Here is a 14,794-nt window from a genome sequence, read left to right on the forward strand (position 1 = left end):
AAAAGTACTTAAGTAAAAGCACTGTTTAAATATGCTTTTACTTAAGTAAAAGCATAGCATAAGCTTTAGTATGTTGTTATTGGTTTAAAAAAAAATTACTGAAAAATGGATTTACTATTTTAAGATGATCAGTTAATCTTTATAGAAAGGATTTTTTTCATTCTTGAAAGAGAAGTGTAACATGATGTGACAGACCTTATAAACTTTTAATACGACACCAACAGGACTATGCCAGTGTGTGTCATTTACCCCTAGCTAATACCGCGAACCCATTAATCTTAATTTAACCATTTAAACAATATCCTGCTGCATGTTGCAAAAAAAATGCGTTTAACAATTACCACGGTCGTTTCACAGAATCTTTTAGGCAAAAGCGCATGCTAGGAAACTGCTTTCAAAGTACTGTCACATTTTTCGCTGCTTCTCAGTAAACTGTTAGGAACGAATGTTTTGCCTTTCTTTAAATTTTTCCTTTTTTCGACCCAATTCTTTTCTTCATATTTGCATGATTTTCTTTGCATTTTATTTGTGCATTGTGCTGATTACTCATTCTTTATCATGGTTCTTAATAGCATGGCTCTTTCAGAATTAAACAAATCATGCACGTTTTTAGGACATCAAGGAAGTAGTGGCACCACAAATACTAACTTAAAATTTTATTTACTTCATCGGAAATTAAAGTGAAATATTGCTTGTGTTCAAAGTTGATTGTTTTTATTAACTTATAACATTAAATGCAACTATTCGAAGTAGAAATTCCGTATACTTACTACACAAATTTCTCCTCCGATTCAATCATAATCACGTAATACCGTATGACCCAATAATATATTTAAATGAAGTGCTTTGTGCTTCTAGTGTTCTGAGGCTAGAATATATATATATATATATATATATATATATATATATATATATATATATATATATATATATATATATATATATATATATATATATATATATATATATATATATATATATATATATATATATATATATATATATATATATATATATATATATATATATATATATAAATATATATATATATATATATATATATATATATATATATATATATATATATATATATATATATATATATATATAGTATATATATATATATATATGTATATATATATATGTATGTATATATATATGTATATATATGTATATATGTATATATATATATATATATATATATATATATATATATATATATATATACTCTACTTTAATCATATCTTATCTATCTGCAAATAAAAGATATATCATTTTTTAGCTATACAAATGCAACTTTAACTCAAAACACACAATATTTCAATTTTTACTGACAGAATAAGAAGCCCATCTCAAACGCGTGGCCCTCAGATTGAAAGTCTGACTTTCTACCTACCGAGCTAGCCAGGCTTTTTAGTTGATTTTACACTGTTCTTATTATTATATATAAAATAAACGGGTTTCCTATAAACAATTTGCCTCTAGAGTGACAAAATCTTACCAGCCATGTGATGTGTCTATCTATTCAGTGATTTGTAGCAAAAATATTCAAGCTAAAAATTCGCAATACCCTATAAACTATCCTAGAACCGCATAAAAGCAAATTAAGCAATGACAACAATACAAAAATACATAGACTGTATCTGTTTGGATTTTGTAACATAAATAACTATATATTATTTTTTATATAGATGGAAGACGATTTGGAAATGGAGCTGGAAATGCAGAGAGAGCTTGCTGAGGAGATCCGAGTACAGAAAGAAGCAGAGGAAAATGTTCCCTTTGTATCAACTCAACCAATTTAATTTTAGCTTGATATTTAGTAATTTCCCAGTGAAATACTTTACGCGAGAACTTACTATTTATTTTACAGTACTTACTTAGCCAGCACTAGTGGTGTGAAAAGGTCTTTTCTTTTTACTCTTTCTTTGTTCCTTTCCTAGGCATTTTTGTATTCTTGACTTAAAGTTATAAATTTATTTCCAGTTACATATGCCATCTTAAAAATTGAATAGTATTTTTCGCCAACCAGTAATACAAGATGGATTTAGGGGTCATTTTTTAGGCTGGAAAGAATTAAAATGGATTCGTCTGTGATTTTGTAGTCATTGAATTTTTCGGCTTAATTGTTTGTAAACGTGACAGTTGTATTTGATGAATTTATTCTTTTTTTTATGGGAAGTGTTTGGAATATTGGATATTAAACTAAAAAGTAAAAAGTTGACAACCAATTCGAATGTGACAATGCTTAAAAATTGAGTGCTATCAGCTCTGAGTATATCTTGCTCTAATTGCTAGGTGTTCTTTTATAATTGTCATTCTTGATAGAAACACATGTGTACCAATTCAATTTTTTTTAAGATTAAAGAATATCCTGAATTGGCAATCAGGCTTCTTGGAAAACTAAAAATAAAAAAAGAACAAAAATTCAAAAAGATTCAATTAGGTTATGACTTTTTTTTATAAGAACCTTGTCCTTTTCTCCCTACAAAACCACCTAAATAAGGTATTCAGCTGCCCATTACAAGAAGCTTTAAAATATACCTGCGACTCAATATATAAATTACGGTCTGTAGGTTATATGAGCTTATAAAAAGATTAGTTCCAATTCTCCTATAAAAATTGTGTCCTTCCTAACCTCTCTAATTCAAAACATTTCCTGCTTCAATGCTGCTATTCAAGTAAATATTAAAAGGTTGCAGACTTTAAAAGGAAGAGTATCCCAACTGCTCCAATTGGAGGGGGGGGGGAGAAATCTAAAAACTAGTTTGAGGCTATACAGGCGTGTGTGGCTGGCAGCAGAGATGAAGAGCTACAGATGCCGAAATTTCCTGACTCCAATCATTTTCGACGGTACCTGCCGAAGCTAATTGGCTGTCACTTCTCTTACGACATAATATTGTATTTGGATAATTCTTGTCTGATCCCTCGGCTTCCTTTTTCGGCTGATTGTCATGAAATTTATAGTTTTAAAATTCTGAATTACCGTTGTAAACAAAAATCAGAACATGAAAAATGTTCAGAACTACCAATTTATGGTTGAGACCCTAAAAGGTACCCAATCTTTGCTAATTCTATAATCATTCTGCATAGATGTTTCAAAATTATTTATTTCCATACTATGAATACGACGTACTAGATAATGGGTACAATTCAGGTTCAACAAAAAGTTACTAAAAAGTAACTTCTTTGTTTCAACTGACGTTGTCGCAGTAGCTGGAACGACGGAAAAGTAACTTTAAATTTACATTTTTAGTAACTTTTACTAAAGATCTTACAAGCATCTTCAGGGAAGTAACTGTGCATAATTATCATCATAGTTATAAATATCAGTTTGAAACACATTGAAGTATTATTTTATGGAAAGAAGAATGAATACAACTGAAACTCATGAGAGATTATACCCTTACAAACCGAATAAGCCAAAAGCAGACTTACTTCATAACCGTTCCCGGTGGATGTCACTTGGAGTAACTTTTGAAGTTAAAGTAAAGTTACTATTGTTCGCAACCTGGAATACCTCCAATGCATATCATATCAATTACAAGACTTGCTCCTCTCTCAATTGTTGTTACACTTCCTCAAGTGCAATCCCCCCCAGTTATGCATTGCTAAATTCATTTATCAAGAGTATTCGCCAACTTATCTGTTTCTGAGACCAAGATTAGCGTTTTCTATAACATTCTTTATTGCAACAACAATGCAAGATGGTTTTATAGATATATACAGATCGAAAACTAAATTGAGACAGAAAAATCAAACGCCAACGTGATGTCGAAGTCTTATAAACCAAGGTTTTATATACACTATATGGTAAAGTAGAGTCGAAATAAAAATAACACCATGGAAATATTATATTTAATCTCTATTCAGAATTAAATAGGGATAATAGTAAGCTAGGTACGAGTAGCAAAGAAAATATGTAAGTGAAAATAACTATGTTTCACTACCATTTATTTATTTAATAGCGAAAGAGGCTGTCAAGCGACAGGCATAAAAAAAGAAAACAGAACCACAGTGCATACACTTTCGTGTGGATAGGATGGAAAATATATATTCTATTCCCTCTAACACCAAATTCGAATTCCCCTTACCCCCCCACCCCCTCCTAAACAAACTTTTACTAAAAGTTTTAACTCGATCTCCCAGCCGTTAAAAAAGAAATAGGTTAAAACCTAACCAAATTACGTATAAAATTTGCCTCCTTTACATGAAACTTCCTAACTGTGTACAATTTCAATAATGAGAAATACTCGCTTGTCTTCAGGTACATAAAAATAAAAACGTATAGTATCTTATGAGGAACGGACACCTGTTGGCGCTTCAGATCCCGTTGTTTTGTTTTCGGAGGCGCTTATAGGTACCCGTAACATCAAGTGATTTATCCAGATTAGTGATTGGCTGGAAGAGTCACAGATACTTACTAATTATAGGAAGTAACTTTTTCAATCAAAACAGCGTTTTGCATAGATTTGTTCTAATTTTGCAAATTCAAGCATGTTTTAATGTCACAGTCGTTAAATACCAGCTTTAAATGGCATACTCAAACCCAAAATATTTTTCATGGAATAAGATTCAATCTGTAGATTTTCTATTTAAATGATACAACATAATACCAATCCTGAAACTTTACAATGACACGTTTTTCATCGAAAGGTCGTTTAAAATACCTAAATACTTTTGGTAATCATTGGAAAAACAAGTTAGAATACCACCACTGGATCACTTGTGGGTTTTTAAGCCATTGAGGCAGAGGCACTTACTACTAACATTACCGCTAATAACTCATGACAGCGCCAAGCCAATTGAGGACAAAAAGCTGCAAACGCTCCTCCTCCACCCCAATCTGTTCAAAGTTTCACCCTTTACTCCCTCCCATGATGTTCCAATTTCTTTTATGTCCTTAACCATTCATTAATCTAAATTTAGTACAATGCTGTGTGGCCTACTATGCTATAATTCCCTCAAGGGCCACGACTCCTCAAGGTCCCCCGTGGCCCTGTCTCCAGTAACTGTTCAGATTAGGTAAACACATGAAATGTAACACCACTATGGCACCGCCGGGCAGGGTTTGTCTTCCAGGTTTACGAACTGAGGAAGAAGCTGAAGACAAAGTGGAGACTTCCAACCATTTAACAACGCTGAAATGGCTCCAGCCTTTTATAATCTCCCTGTCTATGTTGGGGAATTTGCTGGAAGCATTTGCGTATGAGATTATATCAAAGGAAGAAGCTAAATAAAACACATAATTAATATCCCTACACTTGAATCACTTTTTTTGTATGTTGGTAATTGAAATAACTTTTGCACTGATAATAGTACCCGGCCCCAAAATATATCAGAGATTTGCTTTTTTATTATTGTTTTCATGGTGAAATGTTAACCTAAACACTGCTTGCACTGGATTAGACGTATTTTTTTATATTTTTAGTAATGTCTTTTTAGCAATTATTTTTTCTCATGTAAATTCAATACTAAATTATCAATACAGGGAGCATTTTGAAAGTTTCAGAGTTCATTCAAAACCGTCATGGTTGCAGCGGTAGTTACGACATAGGAAAGATCAAACCAGGGCCCAAAATTATTAAAAATTAAAACATTAGCCGTGAAAGATATTGCTCAATAAAAAAGAAATTGCCATTATAAACTAATTTAGGAATGTTAACCCTTTACTAGGTTACACGGAACGGTAAAAAGAATTGGAAAACAACTTGTCATTAATGTCTAAAGAGAGTTTGAAATCCCTCAAAAAAGGTCAAGACCGAAATAAAAAGTGGTTCATTAGTTGCAATGGTCAAAAACACTTAACTAGAGGTTTTCGTCTTGAAAACACGAGGAATCGTATTTTAGCTTGGGTAGCACCTATGTTTTCCATGTCAGGTAGTACATTAGCCACATGAAGGGACAGAAGTCATTGCAAAAGCAGTCGATAAACACTAAACTTATCCTTAATTTATGTTTAAAATATTATTAGTGACAGCACTATTAAACAATTTATATTTTGAAATATTAAATACCTAATTATAGACAGAGACACTAGATAGTAAAATTTGTATTTTTCTTATCAGAAAATGTTGGGGTTAGCAACCTTGTTAGTTTAAAGCATGTCCTCTCTTATAATTTGTATTACGAAAAGTGATATTTTCAGAAATCTAACAGTTATTTATTTGTTTTTTGGTTTCGTTTTAGTGTTTGACGCCAACCTAGTTTGATTCAGCCATGATGCATGATCTGTCTGAAATTTGGGTTTCTTACACAATTTTTGTGCATATCTACGTCAGGTGGTTTCCTTGAACATTGTCTTATTTTTGATAGTTAAGGTGCAAATGTTACTTTATGAAAGCTAAACCATCAAACTATTGGACTTAAACATATTTCTACTTCTAGACCTTTCATTGCGTGAAATAACGATCGTATTATTTATTTATTTTTTGTGTCTGTATTGTTATTGTCTATGCAGTGTTTTGTTAGGTTTTGAGAGTGACAATAGATATTCTTAAAATGAATGAATATATTTTTGTCTTTTCATCTAAAGCTTCCTTTAATTTTTTAGCATATTCTCAAAGTAGGACGGACTGCATTTGTTCTGGAAAAAGGAGAAACGCATAACCTACTATTGAAACAATCGAAGAAATGCTTTCTCTGCTTCAAGGTCTATTTTAATTGAACGAGATTCCGACTATTACCAAAATTTCGTAAAAATTAAAGAAAAAAGTTTTTTTAGTACTTTGAAGAAGCTTCTTATTCTAATTAAACGGCCCTTGTGTTTCAGGAGTTGTTCTTGAGCGATTGGAACTAAAATTCAAACTTTAACGTAAAGAGCGAGGTATTGAGGAGGTATCAGCCCTTCTTGTATACGGTAATAATTTATGTTAGTTTTGTTTCAATATTGCTCCTTACTTTCAGTTGAACTAACATTTTTTTTTCATATATTTAATTTTTTATATATTTTTCAATAATGCCAGGAAATCCTCTTCCCACTCCATGAAAAATTCCCCCGCGGAAAGTTCCTCCCACATAAAATCCCCATTCCCCCTCGGAAAATTAACTCCGATAACTCCATCCTCCCGGAAAATTTCCTGCGGACGATCCCACCTAGAAAATTCTCCTTAGTCTACTTTCATTTGAAAAAAGACTTTTTTTTATTTAATTCCTGATCATTTTTCAAATCATGCCGGAAATCCCTCTTCCATGAAAATTTCCCGAAAAATACTCCCCCCCCCCGCCCAATGGAAAGTTTCTCGGGCGGAAAATTCCCCATGGAGAATTTTTCCCGCGGAAAATTTCCCAATAGAGAATTTCTCCTATGGAAAAATCCCCCAGACAATTCCAACCCTACTAAAAATTCCCCCCCTCCAAAATCTCCACAAGTAAAATTGAGTCACAGAAAAGAAAGTAAAACAAACAAAAAGAATTTCACATTAGAGTTCTGGCGAATTCCCCTCGTGTAAAATTTCCCCTGGAAAGTTCATCCCTGAAAAATCCTGTCTTCACTGAAAATACCGTCCCTTAAAAAGGATGTAGAAATTGTAATTTTCGTTCGAATGAGCCCTCTGCCGACCTTCTAGAATCATTGGTTTGGTACGATCACCCCTGGGAAGAAGAGAGAAACAAAAAATAACAAATAAATAAACCTGCATCCGTGATCTTTCTTCATTGCACAAAAATACAAAATTCCACATTTTTGCAGATGGAAGCTTGAAACCTCTACGGTACACTATTTCATTAAGATCCCTTGAATTATTGACCTTCGAAAATAAAGCAAATTTTCTCAGGCTCGTAGCTTTTGATGGGTGACATTTAACTTAATGAACCTTATATACTTGAAACCAGCATAAAAAGCTAATTCTTTTTATGTAGTATTGTTATCAGAATTCCGTTTCTTATACTTTGGGTTACTATTAGGCCAATTCGCTCCTTAATTACAGTTCGTTACCTTGAACTATTTGATAACAAATTTGTAAACTCGGCGAACAGTGCCACACAATAGCACTGAAAATACGTAAAGACCCTCAAATATACGATGAGTTAAGGCTCTGGGAAAAATGTTCTTTGAAAAATTATACTTAAACAGAAGTTTTCTGGAATGAAAGTAAAGAGCCAATTCAAAGTCAGATTTACATTGGTATACTTAAGGTCAATAAGATTTAAATTCAATAGCGACTGATGGATTATTTTGAGCTGACCAATCATAGACCATTTTACATTCTTATGTTAAGCAGCTTATGTTACAGAATTGCGATATGTATCTGGCATAAAACTTAATAAAAATAAACATAAAAACATAAATCAAAACTCTTTAAGGTCCCCAAACTTTACGCTAAAACACTTCATCAAATTATAAAGGCTGACCTTACTTCAATAAAGCTTAAGTTAAACTCTATTTAGAGTAAAGGGCGGAAGTTTGACGAGGTGACACCTCTCCCTTTATATAGAATTATTTGATATTCGTCTTAAGTTTTAATGTAGCTCTTTACCTCCACTTGGAAACTTTATTGATATTGCTTTTGTTTGCTTTTAGTATCTCATTCAAAACTCAACCCTCCACAGTTTATGGTAAAATTTAGTTTTTGTATAACAACATTCCGGGAATGATGGTCTTACAATGAACTTATATTCCTTAAAATAACATTTTAATGGGAGAGGAGTGTGACATGTTAAAATGAATTTTGGGTCATAATTTTCATATTTTTCAACAGCAGTGCTTCAGGCATATTTAGTTCTTAAGAAATACCCGTGCCCCATACCCCTCCTTTTTGTGCGCAGGTAAGTACGGAAACGTAATATTTTATGCTATTATCCAGTGGCCCGCATATTGTATACGTGACCCAAATATTTTCCCCAGTGATGGAAGATCCTATGTACTCTCCCTCCGCCCTTCATCGATGGTTTATCACAGAAAATCAATATGGCTTTTTAACCTGGATCAGGCCAAAATTGTCGTTCTGCATTGCAAGATTAGTAGAAATCACTATTTCGTTATGACACGATCACTTTTGTTACGTAAAAAAGACACAAGAATTTTAAAATTATGATTTGATTGAGACCTCTTCTGATATTCTAGAACCGCTGGTTTGATATGGTCACACCTGCAGAAAAACAGCAACAACAAATAAATAAACACGTGTCCAATACCATCCTTTTCTGGAGAAATAGAAAATTTCTAATTTTAATACGTTGGAACTTCAGACCTGCGCTTAAGGATTATTAAATATGTTGAATTTGACGGGCGGTGTTATTTTCATCAAGATCGCAATCCATTTTTGAAGATATTTTCCTTATTTTTTGAAAATTTTCAACTTTTTCTTTATGCAATATGTTTTGACGAAGACATTTAAAATAAATAAATTTCACATATTTAAAATCACCATGGAGAGCGAATTCTTTTGATGCACAGGTCTCGTCGACATTCCTTTTCTTAAAGTTTCGATCACAATTGAAATGGGTCACTCTTTACTAACATTTCATTACCACAAACTTTTTGATTACAAGAATTCCCATTCCGACTTTATATAAATTAATCTTATTCTACATAAACAAATTACAAGATATTCTGTAAGAAGTTGACGGGCGAGTAAACAATTTCAATTCAATTTCAATTTATAACTGGGATTTATTTTACAATATACATAAAAACAAACAAACAAAATACCCCCAGAAGCAAGCTTGTGCGGGGGTAATCCCTTCTAAACGCATAAAAAATCATAATAACAAAATAAGATCCAAAATAATAACTCATTTCAGTTAATATGAATACAAATACAAGTTCTGCCCTCCAACTCAAAAACTAGTACTAACATACTATACATAGCCACTTGACAATAATCACGTACCCCCCCCCCCCTTTTTAGCCAATTCATTAAAAATAATAAATTACTAAACAATACGACCTCAATAAACTACGGAACAGCAGCAGGTCATCCACACATTTAAGTTCCACTGGTAAACTATTCCAAGCACTCGGACCGGCATGACGGATAGAAAAAAATGATCTTGTCGCTTGCGGAATCGGTCTTCGAAATTCTTCCAAATTTCTAGTTCCATGCTCATGAATATCACCCCCACTCACAAACATTCCCTTAAAACAAACAGGAACACTACCATAAAGATACTTAAACATGAACTGTGTTTTATAAAATTTAAAAAGACCCGATACCGGTAGAATCTTCAGCGTCATAAACTCATTACGAACAGATGATCCTCTATTATCCTTACCAATCAAAAGCCTTATTGCCGAATTTTGTAGTACACGCAGGGGCAGAAGATGCGTTCCAAAAGTAGACGACCATACTGAAGAACAATATAATAGATATGGATGTACAATTGAAAAATACAATAATCTTAATATACTAGTTGGGAGAAAATTTTTCAGTTTACGCATAATTCCAACATTACGTGCAAGTTTCATAGACACACAATCAATATGATCTACAAAACTTAAAGTTTCATCAATAATAATCCCCAAATATCTAACACTCCTCTTTCGTGGCTGGTAAACAGGCTGGTAATCAAGTATCTGGTCGCTGCTATTCAGAAAAAAGGAAAATGGTCTAAATTAAGAGACGCTATTTCAGTAAACTGCGCAAAAAATACTAGGAGCCCTGTAACGAGGCATGTCACCATAAACAACCAATTGCCCCTAGTATGTCTCTTTTCAAAATAACTAGATTGGCAAAAGTTGCGACATATTTTCGATAGTGATTAGTAAAAAGTCACCAGTTTGATAACCAGGCTGTTCGCTAGTTAATTACCAAAAAGTTAGTTGTTTTTCCAAATTACCGTCGATACGCCACTCAAAACAGCAAGAAGAAATAAAACTATAATAACCAACAAAACTAATAGCAATGAGGTAAAATTATTTTGCTCCTACAGCAAGTCTTTTTTCAGATTCGCTGGACCACTTTTTTGTCTGAGAATTTAAGCAGGAAAAGCCCCACACAGACTACAGCGTGTGAATTAATAAGCCTCCAATAAAATTAATATTCCCTCTTGCAACCAGTCCAACAAAATACATCAGAAGGATCTTTTTAACTTTCAAAAAAGTATGAGAAGCACCTTTCCATTTTGAGCACAATCATACTTCAATCATCAAATTTTATTATACAATACAACAAGACATTGCAATCGATTACACTTAAAAATAATGCTTAACAACACCTACCACCCCTCTAACCCATAAGGGCACATAACGCTCTCGCTGTTCGTATGTTTCCTTCGTAGCAAGTTCCGAGTCTCGATACAGATTTTCGGCTTCTTCTGAAAGAAATGATTGCAGATCCTGATTTGCTGTAATTACAGCAATCTGTGATTCGAGATCTCTGTACACAGATCTGTATCCTAAAATGAGTATGTTTTATCATGAACAAAAGAAAAACAGAGTTTATAAACCAAATTAAATTGAATAAAGACTTACAGAAGCAAATAAAAATTGACACGGAAAAAGGGAAAATAAAGGAGTTCAATCCGTTTTTTTTTAAACTTCATTTGACAAGATAACATTTTTAGATAGACTCTGTTTGAAAAATAAAAATGAGTTGCTTCTTCAGAAATCTTAAGGGTTCATGGACTGGAGAAAGGTAAAAAAAAAAAAATCTGGTGGGCTGGAGAAACGTAAAAAAAAAAAAAAAAAAAAAAAAAAAAAAAAAAAAAAAAAAAAAAAAAAAGCCCGCAACAAAATACGAAACTTCAAACAAAGGAAACGAGCATGAGTTTAAACAGATATTAAAACCCTATTTCTTCTTATGGAAAATATTCCATGGACGGATTTTCAAAAACTTACCACAATTTTCTGTAACAAGTCGACACAGAAAAAAACCTCAAGAATAGACTGAATGATTATTCCAAACCTTCAAAGTTCTAGTTCTTCATCGAAAAAGTTAATTCACAGCTTAAATTAGCTAAAAAAAAAAAAAAAAAAAAAAAAAAAAAAAAAAAAAAAAAAAAAACTGGCTAACATTACTGCTCTATCTAATCTTGTTTAAAGTTTCTTCTATGGCGACCTTCCTAGAAACCTAACAAAGGTTTCCCTTTATTCTTCTATGCCTGATACTCTAGGCAGAATTGCCTTTCCAAAAACTAACAAACAGGTATGTGTCCAATAAGAGAGTCATGCATTTTCCGGCCATTTACCCGTGCCACAGCCATTTAAACATTTGCCTCTCAATTACTTGGACTATCTGTCTTGGATTTTCTCTGTCTACAATTAGCCATGTTAACAAGCCATGTTAACATGTTAACAAAGCCATGTCTACAATTAACCTAACCTGCAGAATACTTGATAACTTTAATTCAAAATCAACGGACACGGTCGAGGCCTTCGTCCTCGACCTCGTGCATACTCCCACCATTTACCCGTGCTCCAGCCATTTAAACATTTGCCTCTCAATTACTTGGACTATCTGTCTTGGCTTTTCTTTGTCCACAATTAGCCATGTCTTGATGCAACCTGAACCTGCAAAATACTTAATAACTTAAATTCAAAATCAACGGAGTATGGCGGGAGTATTGAATTGAAGTTATCAAGCATTTGGCCGGTTAGGTTGCATCAAGACATGGCTAATTGTAGACAGAGAAAAACCAAGACAGATAGTCCTAGTAATTGAGAGACAAATGTTTAAATGGCTGGGGCACGGGTAAATGGCGGGAGTATGCATGCCTCTTATTGGACACATACTTGTTTGTTAGTTTTTGGAAAGGCATGCCTGCCTAGAGTCTCATATACACCTAACCAAGGGGAACCAGGCTTTTCTTTTGCATCCTTAAGATATTTTTGGTGAGACTATTCTAGAGATACAGATTTCATCAATCCAAAGGCCATGTCCCAGCCCCTAAGCCCCTTTTTATGATACACAAACAAAAATGGATCAAATCACTTCGTTCCTAAAAAGTCACTTCGGTGCCCCATCACCGAGCTGTACTCCCTAAGTTGTTCTTAGGCAATGGCTCTGCAGACACAAAGCATATATTCCTCTTGTTACTTCACTACAAATACTTCTGCCCCACACTTGACGACACTTACTACTGCTACCACAAATGCGTCAAGCTTCGACCAAACTGACATCCTTTTGCCCTCCCATACGTTTGTACTGGCACGTACACTGGGGGGGGGGGGCTCCGGGCCGGCCCCCCAGAAATCTCACGAGATTTTTTTTTATTTCCCATAATTTTCTGATACTTCTCGCAGAATAGGAGATTTTAAGGACTTGGCCCCCCCCCGAAACAAATTCCTGCGTATATGCCTGCGTTTGTATATTAAGCAAATACATTTCTGTTTTAGCTACTGTGTAACCTACACGTTACGCTACCTGGGGCGTCATTTCGGGGAGGCAATTGCCCCCCCCCCAAAAAAAATAGAGAAAAACCATTATATAGTTCATGCTCCTTGACCATCCGGATTTGGACCCCTATTGACCCCCCCCCCCCGAAATAAAATGCTGGAGCTACTCCCCTGTACGCTGCCCAAGGAAACACAATTTATATTCTTAGTCAACTGTTCCAGCACCAGATTTCACAACGGGAGCTGGCATTTTCCCACCAGAAAATCCCACCCCGCGGAAAATTCCCCCACATCCAAAATTGTGTAGCCAAAGAGAAAGTAATTGCGCAGCCAAAGAGAAAGATACCTCAAAATGTCGATCAGCCACCCATTAAAAGTTACGAGTCCGAGAAAAATTCCTGATTCTAAAAAAAAAATCGTAAAAAAGCTTGATTTTACCCCAAAGAGAACTAAGTTGCTATCAATTGAAAATCGATTTAAAAGTATGAAAAAACTATGTATTGAGCTTCCCAATTGTGGAGGAAGTAATGCCGCATGGTGACACATTCGTCAGTGAAAAGTCACGTAGTCCTTACAAGACAAATTTTTAAAGTGGACATTTATCTTAATGCTAGATTTAACTCGGATTATTCAAATGATTTCTCATGAAATTATGTTTAGTGATGCATAAGTATGTTAGTCATTGACTAGTTAACACAAGAGAACTATATCTTACTTTTTTGGATATTTTAACTTGGATACTTGGTAAATTTTCCATTGGCTGTTTTCAGCTCTACCTTTTTTTGATCCCGCCCACTGTCATCAGTCGCTGCTAGACATTTGTACACACAAGGTTTGCGAACGTATTGAGAGAAAGATTTTGCTTTTTTTTATTTTGTCATTTGCCAAAGCCATGCAAGTGGGAAACCGGGCGTTTGCTGAATTTAAATATTAAAAGATGTGGCCTTGCAAAATTACGCGGATGATACCAGTCATAGATGAGGTAAGTAGTTATGAAGTTTGCTGTTACGGAACTGACGAAATTAAGAAAGTAACGTCAGAGAATATATGGGCTTACGCAGTGAAATATGAAGAAGCGCTGAGAGATGGCAGAAAAAATGTTCAGTGAGCAATAAAGCTTTGTACGGAGGACTCGGAAGGTTTAGCCGGAGATTTATCTGAGTCGGTTAACTTGATACAGTCAGAAATTGTAAACCTTCGTGACCGCATACAGGATGAAATTCGTAGGAGAGTGGAAGACCAGTGCAGTAGATTAGGGAGTTCTTCGGTGACACAGATTAAGTCAGATTTTCTTGATACTGTTACGCAAGCTGTCTATGAGGCGATCGATCTGCAAATCAAGGGTAAATTTGAACTGCTTGAGAAATCACTTGGCGATTTGCGGGCAAGAATTGTTTAAAGTTGCGCAAAGCTCCAAAAGCTTGAAACTAAGCTGGATGATATAAACCAGTCTTCTCTTCTGACTAAGGTCATTGTATCTGGGATAGAATCTCCCGCGCGTGATTTTCCTCACCTTGG

The 14,794-nt window shown here is 34.2% G+C and overlaps 2 protein-coding genes across 5 annotated transcripts in view; one reads left to right on the forward strand and one right to left on the reverse strand.

Moving 5' to 3' along the window:
• The window catches only part of LOC148942136 (voltage-dependent T-type calcium channel subunit alpha-1H-like), a 386,818-nt gene extending 384,587 nt beyond the window's left edge, over positions 1-2,231 (forward strand). The window contains exon 29 of the mRNA XM_089103241.1: positions 1,692-2,231. Within this exon, the coding sequence (XP_088959367.1) occupies positions 1,692-1,805 (114 nt within the window). The 3' untranslated portion in view covers positions 1,806-2,231. The remainder of the gene's footprint in view (positions 1-1,691) is intronic.
• Positions 2,232-11,079: 8,848 nt separating this feature from the next.
• Positions 11,080-14,794, reverse strand: part of PGS1 (Phosphatidylglycerophosphate synthase 1) — a 95,189-nt gene continuing 91,474 nt past the window's right edge. For all 4 annotated transcript variants that reach the window (XM_089102852.1, XM_089102849.1, XM_089102853.1 and 1 more), the window contains one exon: positions 11,080-11,337. In XM_089102852.1, the coding sequence (XP_088958978.1) occupies positions 11,135-11,337 (203 nt within the window). In that variant the 3' untranslated portion in view covers positions 11,080-11,134. The remainder of the gene's footprint in view (positions 11,338-14,794) is intronic.

Source organism: Artemia sp. Qi Xiang Cuo, chromosome 17, assembly GCF_049724085.1.
Source record: "Artemia sp. Qi Xiang Cuo chromosome 17, ASM4972408v1, whole genome shotgun sequence".
Lineage (NCBI taxonomy): Eukaryota > Metazoa > Arthropoda > Branchiopoda > Anostraca > Artemiidae > Artemia > Artemia sp. Qi Xiang Cuo.